This window comes from Oncorhynchus mykiss, chromosome 10 (assembly GCF_057628025.1).
Source record: "Oncorhynchus mykiss isolate SJ-2025 chromosome 10, ASM5762802v1, whole genome shotgun sequence".
In the NCBI taxonomy this organism is placed as follows: Eukaryota; Metazoa; Chordata; class Actinopteri; order Salmoniformes; family Salmonidae; genus Oncorhynchus; species Oncorhynchus mykiss.
Window position 1 is genome coordinate 68,305,001 of NC_143031.1, and position 21,225 is coordinate 68,326,225.

At 46.0% G+C, this 21,225-nt stretch overlaps 1 protein-coding gene across 7 annotated transcripts in view; it reads left to right on the forward strand.

The window, feature by feature from the left end:
* The window catches only part of LOC110533189 (lipopolysaccharide-responsive and beige-like anchor protein), a 356,513-nt gene that overhangs the window by 158,582 nt on the left and 176,706 nt on the right, over positions 1-21,225 (forward strand). For all 7 annotated transcript variants that reach the window (XM_090187615.1, XM_090187618.1, XM_090187619.1 and 4 more), the window contains exon 37: positions 6,534-6,700. In XM_090187615.1, coding sequence (XP_090043741.1) covers positions 6,534-6,700 — 167 coding nt within the window. The remainder of the gene's footprint in view (positions 1-6,533; positions 6,701-21,225) is intronic.

Here is a 21,225-nt window from a genome sequence, read left to right on the forward strand (position 1 = left end):
GTTTGGCTCTTCTCTTTGTGTAATTAAGTCCCTAGGTGATGCCTCTTGCACCGCTCCTCACATCATTATCTTTGCCCAGCTGACCCAGAGCTGTGAATAGCACATATACGAGCACCTCCTCCCGACTCCCTAGTCCCCTTTACTACATACTAACTGACACTTTAGTCTCTGGAGTAGGGCTCTTGCCTTGCCTACTATCTTTGTTATCCCATAGAGGGACATCATTTTATTGATTTCATTTTACTGAGGAGTTGGAGAGGAATTCTTGGAAAGGATAATTATGTGGTATAGTATTGAATAAGGCTGTGTATTCATCAAAATAAATATGTGGAATAAGCAGATTCTCAAGTGCAATTGAATGTATTTTTAAGGCAGACACAATCCTGATGTGGAGTTAAATGTGTTAAATGTACAGCACTAAAAGAAGAAAGGGCATGTCCTTGGTGCGTTCCTATTGTTATCTCTTCTGTTTGGAATCATTACTCTGCATCCAGACAACTAGCCGAGCGCTAGCCAGCGTTCCAGAAGAAGTGGATTATTTTTCATCTGCAGCGCCTCTGCCTTCATTTGACTATTTTTCACCCCGGAGAGGACCGTTAACAGGTGTGATTCGTCACGTGCTGGCGCGACCTTGGAGTGCTTCTGGAGTCAGAGTGGATGGAACCTTCAGCCCAGCTTAGACTAATGGTAGCTACTGATTGGAGTGGGGCTTGACACAGCTGCTGGTTTGAGCAGGGAGGAATGGGGGGGGGGAGAGAATGGGAGAGGGAACGAGGAAAGCGAGAGAGCGAAAGAGAGGAGAGGATGCCGCTGGGAGGAGAGATGAAGAGTCCTGCCAACTAGGCATTGTGACCAGTCCATTAAAAACCCACAGTAGCCACAGGCGAGGGACAGGAGAGAGGGATGAGAGAGATACTTTGATAAGTGTTGCGCCTGCGTTAACCTTGATGGCCACTATCGGGACGATGCATGCCTCTGGGATCTGTTTGGCTGGATGAGATAATTTTTTTCCTCAGCAGGAAAAATCAATACTCTGCGAGCGCGGTGTTGACAGGGCATCATTTCAGAATTGAAGTGGCTGTCAGACGTCGACATTCGATGACTTTTGTTCGCCGTTGTGCTTTTAGGCCTTCATTTTTCTCCTTGGTCTTTCTACACCCCCCTCCCCCCCAAACTCTTTGTCTGAGTTCACCTGATGGTGTTTTATTTGGCCGTTTTAAACTTGAGGGCAAGAGATCAAGTGCGAGGGGGAATCTTCTTCAGAAACCAATTGTTTCAGCATCTCTCTTTTGTCTAGTAACCCCTCCTCCCTTCGTTCTGTAAGGAATTCCTTATTCCTAGGAATATTTGCATTCCCTCTCAGAACACGACAAGGACACGCACCCCGGGCGGACAGGTTCCCCACTTAAAATGAAACCCTCCGGGGACGGCTTGTCGGAGGACGTGAGAGATTGGAAGAGGAGCGCGAGACAACGAGGCGATAGCCGACCCCTCTGTGTGTCTCAAGCTGGCTTCTCTACTGCACCACACAATGTCAAGGCAGAGAGTACACATCAAGCATTGCTTTAATAAGATCCCACTGTTGTGTGTGTGTGTCGTCGCCCGTTTCTCCAGCAGAACCTTGAGCGCTTTGTGATGTCATGAAACAAGCGCCTTGAAGGCTGAGACAGTGTGGCACAGAAACATTTCAAGGTCCTTGGCTCTGTCACTCACTGTAAGTGATAAACACAGGCTTTATATCTGGTAATGAGGCCTGTATCCCCACTCACACCCTCATTATACTGGTGAACCCCTCAGGCCCTGATGGGAGACCGTGACAACAACTACAGCATTTAGAGGGGGGTTGACAGCGTATTATTCTACACGCAGAAACCTATGCCATATGTTCTGGCCTTTTGAATTGCACTTATGCAGTTGAGTCGGTGGATTTGTATCTGTGAGATGTGCTGGAATTCCTGACCCGTGTGTGTGTGTGTGTGTGTGTGTGTGTGTGTGAGACTATTCATGTTGTCTTCTCATATCATAATCCTAGTGTAATTTAGCCAGTGGTTAGGCCTGTTTCCTTTCTAAATCACACAGACGTTTCTCTGGTTATTGACTTGAGCTTTGCGTGAATTGTCCGAGACACATCTCCATGTAATTTACTCGATTAATGCCAACCCATTATCAGTCTGTCTTCTCCGGGCACCTTTTTCCACCAGAGTAGGCGCCAGCGCCCGTCACCCTCCGACCCTGTCAGCCAGCTCATGTAATGGAAGGTGCTGCCCATGATTACACTGTCTCAAGTCATAAGGTCTCAAGTCATGCCGTCCACACACACACACACACACACACACACACACACACACACACAGTTTCCTCACCTACTCGCTCGCTCTCCAAAAGCCTATCTTGTGCCTTTTACCTCTGACTTCACCATCATCTGACTTCCTCTTTTGAATCTGGCTACCAGGTAGACTAGACATAGATCCCGATGTTTAAATCTGGCTCCCAGGTAGACTAAACATTGATCCTGATGTTTAAATCTGGCTACCAGGTAGACTAGACATTGGTCCTGATGTTTAAATATGGCTACCAGGTAGACTAGACATTGATCCTGATGTTTAAATCTGGCTACCAGGTAGACTAAACATTGATCCTGATGTTTAAATCTGGCTACCAGGTAGACTAGACATTGTTCCTGATGTTTAAATCTGGCTACCAGGTAGACTAGACATTGATCCTGATGTTTAAATCTGGCTACCAGGTAGACTAGACATTGAACCTGATGTTTAAATCTGGCTACCAGGTAGACTAGACATTGTTCCTGATGTTTAAATCTGGCTACCAGGTAGACTAGACATTGATCCTGATGTTTAAATCTGGCTACCAGGTAGACTAGACATTGAACCTGATGTTTAAATCTGGCTACCAGGTAGACTAGACATTGATCCTGATGTCTGAATCTGGCTACCAGGTAGACTAGACATTGATCCTGATGTTTAAATCTGGCTACCAGGTAGACTAGACATTGATCCTGATGTCTGAATCTGGCTACCAGGTAGACTAGACATTGATCCTGATGTCTGAATCTGGCTACCAGGTAGACTAGACATTGATCCTGATGTCTGAATCTGGCTACCAGGTAGACTAGACATTGATCCTGATGTTTAAATCTGGCTACCAGGTAGACTAGACATTGTTCCTGATGTTTAAATCTGGCTACCAGGTAGACTAGACATTGATCCTGATGTTTAAATCTGGCTACCAGGTAGACTAAACATTGATCCTGATGTTTAAATCTGGCTACCAGGTAGACTAGACATTGTTCCTGATGTTTAAATCTGTCTACCAGGTAGACTAGACATTGATCCTGATGTTTAAATCTGGCTACCAGGTAGACTAAACATTGATCCTGATGTTTAAATCTGGCTACCAGGTAGACTAGACATTGATCCTGATGTTTAAATCTGGCTACCAGGTAGACTAGACATTGATCCTGATGTTTAAATCTGGCTACCAGGTAGACTAGACATTGATCCTGATGTCTGAATCTGGCTACCAGGTAGACTAGACATTGATCCTGATGTTTAAATCTGGCTACCAGGTAGACTAGACATTGATCCTGATGTCTGAATCTGGCTACCAGGTAGACTAGACATTGATCCTGATGTCTGAATCTGGCTACCAGGTAGACTAGACATTGATCCTGATGTCTGAATCTGGCTACCAGGTAGACTAGACATTGATCCTGATGTTTAAATCTGGCTACCAGGTAGATTAGACATTGTTCCTGATGTTTAAATCTGGCTACCAGGTAGACTAGACATTGTTCCTGATGTTTAAATCTGGCTACCAGGTAGACTAGACATTGATCCTGATGTCTGAATCTGGCTACAAGGTAGACTAGACATTGATCCTGATGTCTGAATCTGGCTACCAGGTAGACTAGACATTGATCCTGATGTCTGAATCTGGCTACCAGGTAGACTAGACATTGATCCTGATGTTTAAATCTGGCTACCAGGTAGATTAGACATTGTTCCTGATGTTTAAATCTGGCTACCAGGTAGACTAGACATTGATCATGATGTTTAAATCTGGCTACCAGGTAGACTAGACATTGATCCTGATGTCTGAATCTGGCTACCAGGTAGACTAAACATTGATCCTGATGTTTAAATCTGGCTACCAGGTAGACTAGACATTGATCCTGATGTCTGAATCTGGCTACCAGGTAGACTAAACATTGATCCTGGTGTTTAAATCTGGCTACCAGGTAGACTAGACATTGATCATGATGATTAAATCTGGCTACCAGGTAGACTAGACATTGATCCTGATGTCTGAATCTGGCTACCAGGTAGACTAAACATTGATCCTGATGTTTAAATCTGGCTACCAGGTAGACTAGACATTGATCCTGATGTTTAAATCTGGCTACCAGGTAGACTAGACATTGATCCTGATGTTTAAATCTGGCTACCAGGTAGACTAGACATTGATCCTGATGTCTGAATCTGGCTACCAGGTAGACTAGACATTGATCCTGATGTTTAAATCTGGCTACCAGGTAGTCTAGACATTGTTCCTGATGATCTGTTTCTCTCCCCCCCTCCCCGCTCCCTTTGAAATTAGCAGAGGGGTGATGTGTTGAAAATTGTTCCCTGACTCACTCAGTGCTCTTTGTTCTGTCAGCCTATTGGAAGAGTAGAGGATGGAGGTAGGTTAGTATGTAGTCATCTAGAGCTAGCAGGCTGAGTATGTAAGAACCAACCAGACCCTAGTAGTCTAATATCCTCTGTATGACGATTTCAGAGCAGTGGAACGACCCCCAGACTCTACACTCTGACATGTCTTTTCCACATCGTTTTACCCCGAAATGGAGGCCTAGTATTAATGGGCCTGTTATGTGTTCAGCTGTTTGCTTGTTATTTCAGAGGGGAGTCGCTCAGTGAAACTACTTCCCCTCGCCGCCAGGCCCGTTAGAAAAGCACACGTCACTATGGGGGACTAGGTGTTTGGGTCCGCGGTGAATGACCAGCGTGTTTACGATGATGTGTTTGAGCTGCAGCACTGCTGATTAGTAACGCAGAAGTCACACGTGAAGACAGGCTGGAAAGAACGTTTCTAGTTCTGTCCCGTAGTAAAGTACAGACACGCGGTCGTCTGTTCCAGGGGGATAACATACGTTTCAAACATTCAGCATCGTTCTCATAACTCTGTGTTGTCTGTGTCACACTGCTTTGCTTTATCTTGGCCAGGTCGCAGTTGCAAATGAGAACTTGTTCTCAACTGGCCTACCTGGTTAAATAAAGGTGGAATAATACAAATATAAAATAAAAAATTCCCTCACCCTATCCTCCCTTTACTGCTCTTCTTCCTTTCAACACACGCACGCGCACACACACACACACACGCACACACGCACGCACATGTTGGGCCATCATGCTTTAAGGTCAAGGACCACTCTAATGCCCCACAAAGACACGTAGATTGATAATTAGGGCCCAATAGCCCCTCCAGAATAGCCTTCCAGAATGTGATCCAGACCTATAGATTTCCTGTCAGGTATGAAAAGTCACCGTTCCAATTGGAGAGGAGGACCAATCATTATCGAGCACTTTCCTGTGTTTACTTGGTTGCTAACGTTCCTGGTGAGGCAGGTTGTATTTGTAGGGCTGGGGATGTATGTGTGTGTTCTCCACCAATGGGCTGCCTTTTAGGTTCATTTCATTTGAGCATTGGGAATTGCATTAAGAGTTGCTGGTATTGATGCTGTAACCTTTCAGTATCCAATGGATGCACTGAAATCACAGTAATATGGCCGGGACTTTTGCCTGAGGTACTGTACATGATAGTAGCGTGTATTCCTCATTTCTTTGTTGCTTGTATTTTTACACTACGTGGCTAACGGCTGTTAGTGTACTCAAATGTTTCCAGTCAGTTATATATATTACTTTATTTTACAGTTTAACTCTGCTTTATATTTTGCTCATTTTATCTTAGCACTGAAGCTGAACATTTCAAGTCTGGCTGTTTTTTCCCCTCAGTATAGGTGTTATTGTATATACCATCTACTCTGAGTTCAAAGGCCATTTCTGATAACACATTCAGACAGAGAAAAATGAACCTCTGTTTTGTGATTCGGAGCCCTGGAGGCATTAGTAACTATAATGTCCGCTGTTATTAATCAACGTGACATAAGGGCCAGAAAATGACCCCAGATTTTCATTTGGTTTTACTCAAGGTAGCATTTCTACACACACACACAGCTGCTAGAGCCTTATATTATGTAGTTTTACATGGTGTGTAGTAGCCTATACCATTTTCCCCAGAATACATGCTAGTTCCATACATACAATATGAAGTCGCATACTATGTGTACGCCAGTTTTCTGTTCAGAATACATACCTCCTGGATTTCTCTTTAAATGTACTATAAAGTAGGTTGTATTGAGCACTGCGCATACAATTCATTTGTAATGATGCTTACGTCATTGTGTTTTTGACAGAGAAGTTGACCTGTTGTCACGTTTGTTCTTTGACCCCCAGTCCCACTGTGCCCAGTACTCGGCTGAGAAGCGTGATGAGGAGAAGATGTGCGACCACCTGATCCGAGCGGCCAAGTACCGCGACCACGTGACAGCCACCCAGCTCATCCAGAAGATCGTCAACATCCTGACGGACAAACACGGTGCCTGGGGAAGCTCTGCCTTCAGGTAAAAGTCTACGTAGTTCTACAGTCTAGAGCAGGGCTTCTCCAACTGTTCCTGGAGCTCTATTGGGGGTGCGGGCTTTCGTTCCCGCCCAGCACTAACACACCTCATTCAACTAATCAAATGATTCGCTTTTGGTCTTCAGTCTAGTTACACCTTCATCAGGTTCCACTCAGCACCATCACATGTTCAGTCTAAAGTACTGCGACTCTGTTCCAATCTCCATACAAACATACCAATTCAAATGAAGCAATGTATTGGGGAAATGGTCCGATTTTGCTGTTTTTTTTCCCCAGTGTCCTAACTTCCTGCCAAAACTTCACATAATAAGAACATTGAGCATTGGCAATGGTAATGGTAAAAAAAGAGGATACACCTGACTTTTAAATGAGCCGTAGCTTTCCTTAGAGTACAACACATCCATTAAGACCACTGTAATGACTGTGTTCTCATCATCTCCCAGCCTCCCTCCTGGGAGTCGAGGTATGGGATGCATGATACATTGACTTTGGACAGAGATGAAAGAGATTTAAACAAACCCTCCAGCCATTAAAACTATAGAAAAGCTTAGAAAGCTCAATGTTGGTTTCAACAAAACAGGCCAGTTAGAAGTCAATGGGGGTATTCCCTAATGATGGCCTGTGCTGTTTGTGTGCTGGCAGGTTGGGTACAGTATATAATGGTTGGAGAGTCAGCCTGCTGTTGGTCGGTTGGTTCCCTCTTGTTAGTCTGAGTTGACTCTCCTGAGACTCGTCTGTGTGAGCTCAGTTTGTGGTTGCTCTGGGGGGCTCAGGGGGTCTCTCTCTCTCTCTTTCCTTTCCCCACATTAAACAAATAAATAAAATGATTCTCTGGTCTCTTAGATTGCCTCCCATGAGTATCTTTCTTTCTCTCCCTATCTTTCTCTCTCCTCTTCTTTCTCTCCCTATCTTTCTCTCTCCTCTTCTTTCTCTCCCTATCTGTCTCTCTCCTCTTCTTTCTCTCCCTATCTGTCTCTCTCCTCTTCTTTCTCTCCCTATCTGTCTCTCTCCTCTTCTTTCTCTCCCTATCTGTCTCTCTCCTCTTCTTTCTCTCCCTATCTGTCTCTCTCCTCTTCTTTCTCTCCCTATCTGTCTCTCTCCTCTTCTTTCTCTCCCTATCTGTCTCTCTCCTCTTCTTTCTCTCCCTATCTGTCTCTCTCCTCTTCTTTCTCTCCCTATCTGTCTCTCTCCTCTTCTTTCTCTCCCTATCTGTCTCTCTCCTCTTCTTTCTCTCCCTATCTTTCTCTCTCCTCTTCTTTCTCTCCCTATCTTTCTCTCTCCTCTTCTTTCTCTCTCCTTCTTTCTCTCTCCTCTTCTTTCTCTCTCCTCTTCTTTCTCTCTCCTCTTCTTTCTCTATCCTCTTCTCTCTCCCTATCTTTCTCTCTCCCTATCTTTCTCTCTCCCTATCTTTCTCTCTCCCTATCTTTCTCTCTCCCTATCTTTCTCTCTCCCTATCTTTCTCTCTCCCTATCTTTCTCTCTCCCTATCTTTCTCTCTCCCTATCTTTCTCTCTCCTCTTCTTTCTCTCTCCTCTTCTTTCTCTCTCCTCTTCTTTCTCTCCTCTTCTTTCTCTCTCCTCTTTCTCCCCTTTCTCAACTTCTCTATCCTCTCCTCTATGTTTTGATCTTAGCGAGCCCAGTGATGTTATGGAGAGGCAATATTGTATTGCACACTTCTCTCTCTCTTTCTCTCTCCCCTTCTCACTCCTTCTCTCTCTCTCAAATTAAATTAAAAGGGCTTTATTGGCATGGGAAACATATGTTTACATTGCCAATGCGAGTGAAATAAATAATAAACAAAAGTGAAATAAACCATTTTTTTTTTTACAGTAAACATTATCCTCGCATAAGTTCCAAAAGAGTAATCTCTCTTCTCTCTCTCTCTCTCTTCCTCTCTCTGTATATTCACACAACAAGGCCAAGCTATTTGCTATGCACCTCCGCAGCCCAGAGAGACTCTCCCTTCCCCATTACGTGCCTTTCTTTCATTGTGTTATTGTGCTGCTACAGTATTGATGGTTTTCCTAATGGCTGCCGATGGGCCAGGCTGGGAGCAGGGAGCCGCTGGCATCGGGCCTGGGAGCCGGGCCCAAGCTTTTAATAAATCACAATCAGACCTGTGCCATTGCATCAATATTTTTGGTCAATTACCGAGAAGGTCAGGTGGCGCAGCTCTGCGACGGGGACCCCATGCAGGCAGCAGTGTGTGTGTGTGGGGGGGGGGGGGGGATACGATATAGGCTGTTCACACACAGTCACACGCACAAGGACAAAACACAGAGAGACGGACACGCACGCACGCAGGCTAAAACATGTGGGTGCTGCAACGTTACAGAAAACAAGTGAGGGAGGGAGAGAAGACCCACACACTCCTTTTCTATCAGCGGGGGTGAAAATGAAATCTGGGAGCAACAAAGGGTTCACGCAGCCATGATTACGACCTTTGTCGAGAGATGGAAAATTCACGAGCTCCTATGAAGACGTATTCCCTGAAGTTTCTATTCAATAAAGGGGCCGAAAATGAAAATATTATTTTTCTCACAGAACAGGCTGATGGGAATTGTTGTTTTCCTCACGGCAGGCATCTAATATCATCTGACACGCCGTGACCCGCCTGAATGCAATTTGTGTCTTAATATCCAGCTTACACCAGCCCTGGCCCCTGGAGACGTGAGGTGTTAGGTGGTTTTCTCTCTTCTCATTTTCTCTCCTCTCGCTCTCTCTTTTCTTTTCTCTCTCTCTCTTCTATTTCCTTCTCTCTTTCTCTCTCTCACTCCTTTATTCTTCCACCTCTCTCTCCATTGTACTGGAACGTCTAGGAAGGTCTCCCTCTCACAAAGGGAAGTAACTCTATTTTCTGATCTGAGATCTACCCTTGGCCGTCATTGGTGTACACACACACACACACACGTCATTACGTGCACTGAGGGACAGGACAGACAGACAGACAGAGAATACTACCTGTTCATCCTTACATTACAGTCACATCCTCTGGAGACTCTGGTGTACAACACGCCAGCAGTCTGATCCAAGACCACAGACACAACGTGAATAACCAGCTCTGAGGTGGCCACAGATGAAGCGACTGGCAGCACTCTTTTTTTTTTTTCACTTTTTTTTATGGAGCGAGTGAGTGGCCCGACAGAGCATCTAGGCAGCGTTGGTGTTTATTTGGGTCAGGAGACAAGTCATCTTTCATGTATATGACACCCGGCAAAGTGGCCAGACAGACAGAGAGAGAGATGAGGACGGAGAGAGAGAGAGATGAGGGGTAGATGATGGAGAACGGTAGAGCGATGTCTCGGAGGACACACTCCCTTTTCCTCAACGCCCTCCTTCATTACATCCTAATAAGCTGACTAAATTCATTCTGGATGCTGGGGAGGAGGGAGAAGGAAGAGAAGTTACAGGAGGAGGGAGAAGGAAGAGAAGCTACAGGAGGAGGGAGAAGGAAGAGAAGCTACAGGAGGAGGGAGAAGGAAGAGAAGCTACAGGAGGAGGGAGAAGGAAGAGAAGCTACAGGAGGAGGGAGAAGGAAGAGAAGCTACAGGAGGGAGAAGGAAGAGAAGCTACAGGAGGAGGGAGAAGGAAGAGAAGCTACAGGAGGAGGGAGAAGGAAGAGAAGCTACAGGAGGAGGGAGAAGGAAGAGAAGCTACAGGAGGAGGGAGAAGGAGAAGCTACAGGAGGAGGGAGAAGGAGAAGTTACAGGAGAAGTTACAGGAGGAGGGAGAAGTTACAGGAGGAGGGAGAAGTTACAGGAGGAGGGAGGAGGAGGGAGAAGTTACAGGAGGAGGGAGAAGTTACAGGAGAAGGGAGAAGGAAGAAAAGTTACAGGAGGAGGGAGAAGGAAGAGAAGTTACAGGAGGAGGGAGAAGGAGTAGAAGTTACAGGAAGAGGGAGAAGGAAGAGAAGTTACAGGAGGAGGGAGAAGGAAGAGAAGTTACAGGAGGAGGGAGAAGGAAGAGAAGTTACAGGAGGAGGGAAAGGAAGAGAAGTTACAGGAGGAGGGAGAAGGAAGAGAAGCTACAGGAGGAGGGAGAAGGAAGAGAAGCTACAGGAGGAGGGAGAAGGAAGAGAAGCTACAGGAGGAGGGAGAAGGAAGAGAAGCTACAGGAGGAGGGAGAAGGAAGAGAAGCTACAGGAGGAGGGAGAAGGAAGAGAAGCTACAGGAGGAGGGAGAAGGAAGAGAAGTTACAGGAGGAGGGACAAGGAAGAGAAGTTACAGGAGGAGGGAGAAGGAAGAGAAGTTACAGGAGGAGGGAGAAGGAAGAGAAGTTACAGGAGGAGGGAGAAGGAAGAGAAGCTACAGGAGGAGGGAGAAGGAAGAGAAGCTACAGGAGGAGGGAGAAGGAAGAGAAGCTACAGGAGGAGGGAGAAGGAAGAGAAGCTACAGGAGGAGGGAGAAGGAAGAGAAGCTACAGGAGGAGGGAGAAGGAAGAGAAGCTACAGGAGGAGGGAGAAGGAAGAGAAGTTACAGGAGGAGGGAGAAGGAGAAGCTACAGGAGGAGGGAGAAGGAGAAGCTACAGGAGGAGGGAGAAGGAGAAGTTACAGGAGAAGTTACAGGAGGAGGGAGAAGTTACAGGAGGAGGGAGAAGTTACAGGAGGAGGGAGAAGTTACAGGAGGAGGGAGGAGGAGGGAGAAGTTACAGGAGGAGGGAGAAGTTACAGGAGAAGGGAGAAGGAAGAAAAGTTACAGGAGGAGGGAGAAGGAGTAGAAGTTACAGGAGGAGGGAGAAGGAGTAGAAGTTACAGGAAGAGGGAGAAGGAAGAGAAGTTACAGGAGGAGGAGGAGAAGTTACAGGAGGAGGGAGGAGGAGGGAGAAGTTACAGGAGGAGGGAGAAGTTACAGGAGAAGGGAGAAGGAAGAAAAGTTACAGGAGGAGGGAGAAGGAGTAGAACTTACAGGAGGAGGGAGAAGGAGTAGAAGTTACAGGAAGAGGGAGAAGGAAGAGAAGTTACAGGAGGAGGGAGAAGGAGGAGAAGTTACAGGAGGAGGGACAAGGAAGAGAAGTTACAGGAGGAGGGAGAAGGAAGAAAAGTTACAGGAGGACGGAGAAGGAAGAGAAGTTACAGGAGGAGGGAGAAGGAAGAGAAGTTACAGGAGGATGGAGAAGGAAGAGAAGTTACAGGAGGAGGGAGAAGGAAGAGAAGTTACAGGAGGAGGGAGAAGGAAGAGAAGTTACAGGAGGAGGGAGAAGGAAGAGAAGTTACAGGAGGAGGGAGAAGGAAGAGAAGTTACAGGAGGATTGAGAAGGAAGAGAAGTTACAGGAGGAGGGAGAAGGAGGATAAGTTACAGGAGGAGGGAGAAGGAGGAGAAGTTACAGGAGGGAGGAGGGAGAAGGAGGAGAAGTTACATGAGGGAGAAGGAGAAGTTACAGGAGGAGGGAGAAGGAAGAGAAGTTACAGGAGGAGGGAGAAGTTACAGGAGAAGGAAGAAAAGTTACAGGAGGAGGGAGAAGGAGTAGAAGTTACAGGAGGAGGGAGAAGGAAGAGAAGTTACATGAGGAGGGAGAAGGAGTAGAAGTTACAGGAAGAGGGAGAAGGAAGAGAAGTTACAGGAGGAGGGAGAAGGAAGAGAAGTTACAGGAGGATAAGTTACAGGAGGAGGGAGAAGGAAGCGAAGTTACAGGAGGAGAAGTTACAGGAGGAGGGAGAAGGAGGAGAAGTTACAGGAGGAGGGAGAAGGAAGAGAAGTTACAGGAGGAGGGAGAAGGAAGAGAAATTACCGGAGGAGGGAGAAGGAAGAGAAGTTACAGGAGGAGGGAGAAGGAAGAAAAGTTACAGGAGGAGGGAGAAGGAAGAAAAGTTACAGGAGGAGGGAGAAGGAAGAGAAGTTACAGGAGGAGGGAGAAGGAAGAGAAGTTACAGGAGGATAAGTTACAGGAGGAGGGAGAAGGAAGCGAAGTTACAGGAGGAGAAGTTACAGGAGGAGGGAGAAGGAAGAGAAGTTACAGGAGGAGGGAGAAGGAAGAGAAGTTACAGGAGGAGGGAGAAGGAAGAAAAGTTACAGGAGGAGGGAGAAGGAAGAAAAGTTACAGGAGGAGGGAGAAGGTAGAAAAGTTACAGGAGGAGGGAGAAGGAAGAAAAGTTACAGGAGGAGGGAGAAGGAAGAGAAGTTACAGGAGGAGGGAGAAGGAAGAGAAGTTACAGGAGGAGGGAGAAGGAAGAGAAGTTACAGGAGGAGGGAGAAGGAAGAGAAGTTACAGGAGGAAGGAGAAGGAAGATAAGTTACAGGAGGAGGGAGAAGGAAGAGAAGTTACAGGAGGAGGGAGAAGGAAGAGAAGTTACAGGAGGATAAGTTACAGGAGGAGGGAGAAGGAAGCGAAGTTACAGGAGGAGAAGTTACAGGAGGAGGGAGAAGGAAGAGAAGTTACAGGAGGAGGGAGAAGGAAGAGAAGTTACAGGAGGAGGGAGAAGGAAGAAAAGTTACAGGAGGAGGGAGAAGGAAGAAAAGTTACAGGAGGAGGGAGAAGGTAGAAAAGTTACAGGAGGAGGGAGAAGGAAGAAAAGTTACAGGAGGAGGGAGAAGGAAGAGAAGTTACAGGAGGAGGGAGAAGGAAGAGAAGTTACAGGAGGAGGGAGAAGGAAGAGAAGTTACAGGAGGAGGGAGAAGGAAGAGAAGTTACAGGAGGAAGGAGAAGGAAGATAAGTTACAGGAGGAGGGAGAAGGAAGAGAAGTTACAGGAGGAGGGAGAAGGAAGAGAAGTTACAGGAGGAGGGAGAAGGAAGAGAAGTTACAGGAGGAGGGAGAAGGAAGAGAAGTTACAGGAGGAGGGAGAAGGAGAAGTTACAGGAGAAGGAGAAGTTACAGGAGGAGGGAGAAGGAGGAGGAGGAGAGAGAAGCGAGAGGAGAAATGAGGAGAGAAGGTACTGTAGCTGCACTGAGGGAAGGTACAGTGTGGGAGGGTAAGCACAGTGTTTGAGGGGAGGGAGAGTACAAGTTCAGATTTTGAGTCGTAGTTAGTGTTGTGTTTTCTGCCAAATGTGTAACATGGAGATGATTATTGGACGTCAGGTCATGTATTTGGGGATGTTTGAAGGTGCACCACCTCTGTTTCTCCTCCACTTAATCGCTCTCCTCCTCCTCGCCTTTTCCCCTCTATCTCCCTCTATCTCTCCAACCCTCTCTTCCTTTCTCTCTCTCCCCCTTTCTCTTTTAATTTGTTCTACCTCCCTCCCTTTAAGCAGCTCATCCTTCTCCTCTGCCACTCCACCGTGTTGTAATGGAACAGCCGAGGGCTAGAGCCTTCCCAGCCGTAGGGACATTCATCTTTGTTGTGTGTCACGCTCTCTCGCCGCCCGGCAAAAAAAAAAGATCTTTGTGATGCGCACTCCAATTTTTCTTCAGTAAATCAAATCTTCCCTTCCTTCAGAAAGATGAATGCTCCGGGGTTGGGGTGTTACAGAAAAAATCAATTCTGGCAGAATTGAAACAGTATGCCTCTGCATCGATCCGGCCGTGTGAGATGGAAACTAACAGCTTTGTAACTGTTCCCAGGACAGTTAGCTGACCTGTAATGGACAAACTATCAATATTAGCATTACTGTTTTATCTTGTAGTATGTCATTGCTCCACCAGAACCATCAGGGTGAAATAGAAGAATTCTGGGCTTTACACTGACAGGGAGATGGGGTTGATGCTGTTCTCTCATCTACTAATTCTATATGGGGACAATCGACCAGTTTCCTTTGTGTACAACACACCATAGCCATTGTGCTATTGTTGAACCTGAGAAGAGAATTTGTTACCCATCTAAGGAAGATTGATCCGGTTTTATTATTTTGTGTAATTTTGAAAATTGTGTTTTTCCAATTTATTTTATTTTATTTTATTATAGAGCTCTGGCCAATAGTGTATTATTAGGGAAAAGAGTGCAATTTGGAATGCACCCTGAGTCTCACTGTTCGTAGAATACAACATAACACACTCCTCCAGAGTGAGTCTGTAGCACGCATCCTGTAGAAACAAAGGACCTGTATACACTCCACTAACCCCTGCTCTTATCCAGCCCAGTGCGCGCGCGCGCACACACACACACACACATTCTTACCTCTGTCTTGCATTGTCTACCAGTCATAAAATGAATAAATAATAACCTTCGCATTTGCCACAGACTAATTTCAGCCAATCATCAGTCCTTGATTACACACACACACAAAGAGAGAGACACTCAAACACAACACACAAACACTCCTTCATTGACAGGAAAAATAGGTCACAATTCCCATGGAAATGTATACAGCCTATAGCTGATTGACATTGCTCGACATACACTATGATACATTTACCAGGTCCGTCCAGCTGCATCGTTGCTTCATATTGAATGTTAATGGGTCGTACAGTGCAGCTGGGCTGAGATCGTTTAAGGGAGAAACTGAATGAGGAAGTTGGGTTACAATCAGGACCTAAAGCATCAATGTTTATCCCAGGATGTCTGGGAAGAGAGACACATACACACACACGATGAGTCATCTGTAATGTTTGCCTGGAGAAGGTTCAGAGCATGTTCTCAAGTACTTGTTTGTGTTCTGTAAAACTCCGAGGCCCTCGGTCCTATCTGCTGATCAGTTTCCCATAGCAGAGTTCAGGGACTAGAATAAACACCAGACCAGGATTTGAAATCTACCCTAATCCTGATACCTATCTGTTGTATATGTCTCATAATCCATAGCAGTACATCATTGTTGTCAAGGCTGGCAAAAAGCTGGACGTTCTATTGAATTAGTTTGAATAAAATGTCACGGTAGGATTATAATCTGTGTGGAAATGTTATGGTGATTGTATCAGGGCGGTAGGCCAATAAGACGATGACCTTTTTAGCACTTAAGTGCTTTTGTAATGGCTTACAATTTAGTTACACGGTCACAATGTAACATCATGCTCTGAGACCTACCACTGCATTTCCAGCGTTTGTTAGCATCTTTAGCTGCGGTGACTTCAATGGTGTTAATGTTTTTTGCTTTGCTTATAAACACTGGAGGGCCCGTGATACAAACATGCGTGCTGACCCAGACCCAGCATGCCGTGCAGAGCTAGCACAGCTGTCGGACAACGGCGCTACTCTACAACATCCGCCTTCCGTTCTCTCTCCTAGCTGAATTGATCGTTGTTTTCTTTAGGCTTAGCTCTGTCCGAGGCCTACTCCAAAATCAATTAGCCCCAGGAGAAAGTTAGAGTTGAGCGAAGGTTCTGCCCCGGACATCCATCTGCAGTCGGTTTTAAGCCGTAAACAGTTTTTACTGTAAACAACGAGGGTTTAGAAGAAAGCCGAGACGTCAATGATGCTCATCTTTAGTAAATGAGACGGTCGCTATCGGGAGGGGAAATCTGGAGCGGCGAGCCTTAAACGGATTTAAAGTGAAACCCTCGACCTCGTTCATCACGCCACGCGTGTCTGGGATGTAGGAGGAGGGATGTTCTCCTGTTCTCCAAATCTCCAGAGAGGAGCATGTTAAAGTTTGACAGGCCAACATTCCATACATTATATAAAATGATGCGTATCTGTTCTGCACGGCCCTACCGTGCAGGCGTGATGTCAAGGGTTATGGATAGGAATTAGAATATGCCCTAATGATAACATTTGCTTCTAACTGTGTTTACAGTACAGTGGCTGGGCTTGTAAGAAATAGTAACAACATGTCATGATGGAACGTATTAACGGTTGATGCTGTCCATATGTTACTTACCATGGACGGCTAACGGTTAAACAAGCCTCATCGCAGGATCGAGGAATGAAACTGATGCTCTCACTCTTTAGGGATCCAAGGTTTAAGGGATTTAGTCCATGATCATGGAGCTATTAGTTTTCTTCTGAGACTGGTAGTTAGGAGTGATTTGGGTGAATTCAATCTTCAGTGTTTAGTGTAGAAAAGTTTATTTTGCAGGTGTGTCTCCTCCTCTCCCGCTCATCCTCCTCTCCCGCTCATCCTCCTCCCCCTCTCATCCCCCTCTCCCTCTCTTCCTCCTCTCCCTCTCATCCCTCTCTCCCTCTCATCCCCCTCTCCCTCTCATCCTCCTCTCCCTCTCATCCTCCTCTCCCTCTCCTCCTCCTCTCCCTCTCATCCTCCTCTCCCTGTTCATCCTCCTCTCCCTGCTCCTCCTTCTCTCCCACCTCCTCTCACTCCCCTTCCTTATTATTCTACCTCCTCTTACTCTTCCTCCTCTCCCTCCTCTTACTCCTCCTCCTCTCCCTCCTCTTATTCCTCCTCCTCTCCCTCCTCCTCTCCCTGCTCCTCATCTCCCTTGTATTCCTCTTCCTCTTACTCCTCCTTTCCCTCCTCTTATTCCTCCTCTCCCTGCTCCTCATCTCCCTCTTATTCCTCTTCCTCTCCCTCTTCTTATTCCTCTTCCTCTCCCTGCTCCTCATCTCCCTCTTATTCCTCTTCCTTTCCCTCCTCTTATTCCTCTTCCTCTCCCTGCTCCTCATCTCCCTCTTATTCCTCTTCCTCTCTCACCTCTTATTCCTCATTTTCTTACTCCTCCTCTCCCTCCTCTTACTCATCCTCCTCTACCTCCTCTTATTCCTCCTCCTCTCCCTCCTCTTATTCCTCCTCTTCTCCCTGCTCCTCATCTCCCTCTTATTCCTCTTCCTCTCCCACCTCTTATTCCTCATCCTCCTCATCTCCCTCCTCTCCCTCCTCTTACTCATCCTCCTCTACCTCCTCTTACTCATCCTCATCTCCCTCTTATTCCTCCTCCTCTCCCTCATCTTCTCCCTGCTCCTCATCGCCCTCTTATTCCTCTTCCTCTCCCACCTTCTATTCCTCACCCTCTTACTCCTCGTCTCCCTCCTCTTACTCATCCTCATCTACCTCCTCTTACTCATCCTCATCTCCCTCCTCTTATTCCTCCTCATCTCCCTCTTACTCCTCCTCCTCTCCCTGCTCCTCATCTCCCTCCCCTTATTCCTCCTCCTCTCCCTGCTCCTCATCTCCCTCCTCTTTCTCTTCCTCCTCAGCTCTGTAATGAATCCCTGTTATACAGTGTGAACCCCCTCCCCTCTCTTCCTTCCTCTCCAGAAAGACCTATTACATCCCACCGTCTAGAGCCTCAGAGCTCAGCCTCCTCTATGTAGTGTGGCAACTCTCCAGATTTATCCGTTCCATATACCCTTAAGAAAGTATATGGCCTTGGCCCAGTAAGGTCCTGATTAGAGGGCCCTGATCAATATCTCAATAAAAAGCCATTGGGGAAGTTTTTACGTTCTTTTTCCTCTCTCCCTTCTCCTAGGATGCAATATCTGGGGAGTATCGATTGTTCAGGGTCCAGTAGTTAGTTAGTTATCTCCTTTGACTAACCCCATGGCGCTGTGTGTGTCACCTGCTCTCCTGGGTCTCGTGATAGATCGCTGCTCTCCCAGCCACTGTAATTACACTCAGGCCACAGCTGGTCATTTATTTCCACACTTTCGCCATTTACCAAAAAATCCGCTTTTTATCTCTGGCATCCAGCGGCTTTGTTCTGCAGCGAAAGCAGAAAAGGGCACATGAAATACTGGCGTGATGTTGCAGAGAATGGAGGGAGATGGAGGGGATCCATCTACTCAGGGACCTTCAGCTTTTATTATTTCTCTGGATTTACTTGGTCTCTCTCTCCTTCTCTCGCTCCAGACCAGAGCCACCTATAGAGCCACCTAAAATGTTTGAAATAATGTAACTATTACATAATTTTTCTCCTACTTTCATCATTTTTATTTGTTTAACCTTTATTTTTGATCGGGGAGTCATTAAGGCCAGCAGTGGCACTCTTTAAAAATGTGTGAGTAGCGGCAGTATTCATGTAGTTGTTTTCCACCATATCAACCCAGTCCACTGACAAGGTATCCATCCACTACCTTGGCAACCACAGGGTGATCAGCCAGCACCATCAAGCCTCAACCCCCCACCCCCCCACCCCCATTCTCTCTCTCACTCGCTCTCTCTTGCTCTCTCCTCACATGCTCGCCTCTCTCTCTCACTCTCTCCTCCAAGCCCATGAAGTGCAGCACTTGACATGATTAGGTGGCATGCTTGCTGCCATTGTACCATAAGTGCTGTATAATGGGCATTGCTGTGTGATGGAGAGAGAGGAGGGCCTCATGAATACACCAGACAGCCGTGCTAGATGAGCCTGTCACAGCCCAGCATCACACTAACGCATTGAGTGGAGGGCACGATGCACAGCCCAGCATCACACTAACACATTGAGAGGAGGGCACGATGCACAGCCCAGCATCACACTAACGCATTGAGAGGAGGGCACGATGCACAGCCCAGCATCACACTAACACATTGATAGGAGGGCACGATGCACAGCCCAGCATCACACTAACGCATTGAGAGGAGGGCACGATGCACAGCCCAGCATCACACTAACACATTGAGATGAGGGCACGATGCACAGCCCAGCATCACACTAACACATTGATAGGAGGGCACGATGCACAGCCCAGCATCACACTAACACATTGATAGGAGGGCACGATGCACAGCCCAGCATCACACTAACGCATTGATAGGAGGGCACGATGCACAGCCCAGCATCACACTAACACATTTAGAGGAGGGGACAACGCTAGATTAGAATACAGAGAGGGTACGGGACATCACTGTGTCTTGTGTCTGTCACCCAGCCATGTCCGCCTCAAAATCCTGGGAAATGAATTAACTGGGAAATTATAATAGTCAGTGGCGACCCCTGTTTTGAGCCCCACATTTTTTGCAAAATAAAAGTCTAAATCTTAGGGTAGAGCTCGGAAATTCAAGCCTATTGGGTGCTGCAATAATTACTTTGAAGGGCCCATCCAAGAAGGCTCAAGGTCATTGGCCACAGATAAAATGACATCAATTCACCTATCTACAGTAGATTTTTTTGGACTGATCATGTCAACATTATACTTTCAAAATCTTAGCTAGCCGTGATCATCATGAATCAAATCGACAATCTACTGGCAAATCCTTTTTAATACTTGTCATATGAAGAGAAATTATAGATTAAACGTATCGGTGCTCATCGGCCATTGGGCATTAACATTACACAACAAGTTGGAAATCGCAAATTCAACAATGAGTGGTTTGGAAGGAATCAGTAGCTATCTGCAAGCATTGCAAAGCAAACATTAGCCTGCTATTCAGTGGAGTGGCTGTGTGGTCCCAAGTCTAAGATTAAGGGTCTCTTTTCCTAGTTTAAAATTATAAACATTCATCATTGGCCATGCTGTCAATGAAGCTTGATTTGTGCCGGAATCAAAACTGCTGTTAACTCTGAATATTTTCAAGACAACTGGGAACTCTGGATAAACTCTGAATTGTAAATTGGGAACTCGGGCCTCTTTCTCGAGCTACGACCTGAAGATCACTGACGTCATCCTGATTCAACATTTTTTTTCTTCTTCTCCGAGTTCCCAGTTGTCTTGAAAGCACCATAAATCCAGAGACTTTGACAAAGTTTGATGACAAAATTTTCCCATGAAGGACCGCCACCTTCCTGTTCAAGTGAGCACAGCACAACAAGACGAGTCCAAAAATGTCTTGTATGCTGCTGCATAAATGATGTAATATGCCGGGGAGATATGTATACTGTAGCTAAGAAAGTAATACTAAGTGTATGTTGTGTAGTAAGCTGTTAGTAGCCCATGTGCCTCACCCTAATTATTTGGTCTATTTTCACCTCTTAATTTTACTTACTGTTCTAACTTGGTGGAGCACATGTAGCTTATAGTCTGTTTTAGAGAAATGTAATCATTGAATATTGTAAGAGCTTTCATTGTCTGTTTATATGCCCCCTTTATTTATCCTACGGTTCTGACTTGGTGTACAGGGAGAACACTGTAAGAACGGCCCATGTTCTGAATTCTGTCGCTGTACATTTCAAAAGTGCTGAACAAACAGTTATATTGACTATGTCCGTCCTAGCTTGCTCATTAATGTGCATTTAATGTATTGTTTAGTATTGTGTAGTGGCTTTGCTGTCATGCATCCCACCTTTTGTTTGTTGCCTCACCAAGATTTACATGCTAAAATCGCCACTGATAAGAAGAATAATAATAATTTAATGAAATGTTCATTTTTTTTGTTAGGACTGCTGGAGTGAAAGCACATTTTCTTTCTGATAAATGTATGTCCAGCTATAAATGATCCTGTCTTCACTTGATGTTGTAAATGGGAACTTTAAGATTGACAGACCCCGAGGAAAATTATGTTCAGCCCTGAAGGGTAGAGGTCATCTGATTATGAGGATACCTCCGGTAATGGCTGAATTATGTTCAGCCCTGAAGGGTAGAGGTCATCTGATTATGAGGATACCTCCGGTAATGGCTGAATTATGTTCAGCCCTGAAGGGTAGAGGTCATCTGATTATGAGGATACCTCCGGTAATGGCTGAATTATGTTCAGCCCTGAAGGGTAGAGGTCATCTGATTATGAGGATACCTCCGGTAATGGCTGAATTATGTTCAGCCCTGAAGGGTAGAGGTCATCTGATTATGAGGATACCTCCGGTAATGGCTGAATTATGTTCAGCCCTGAA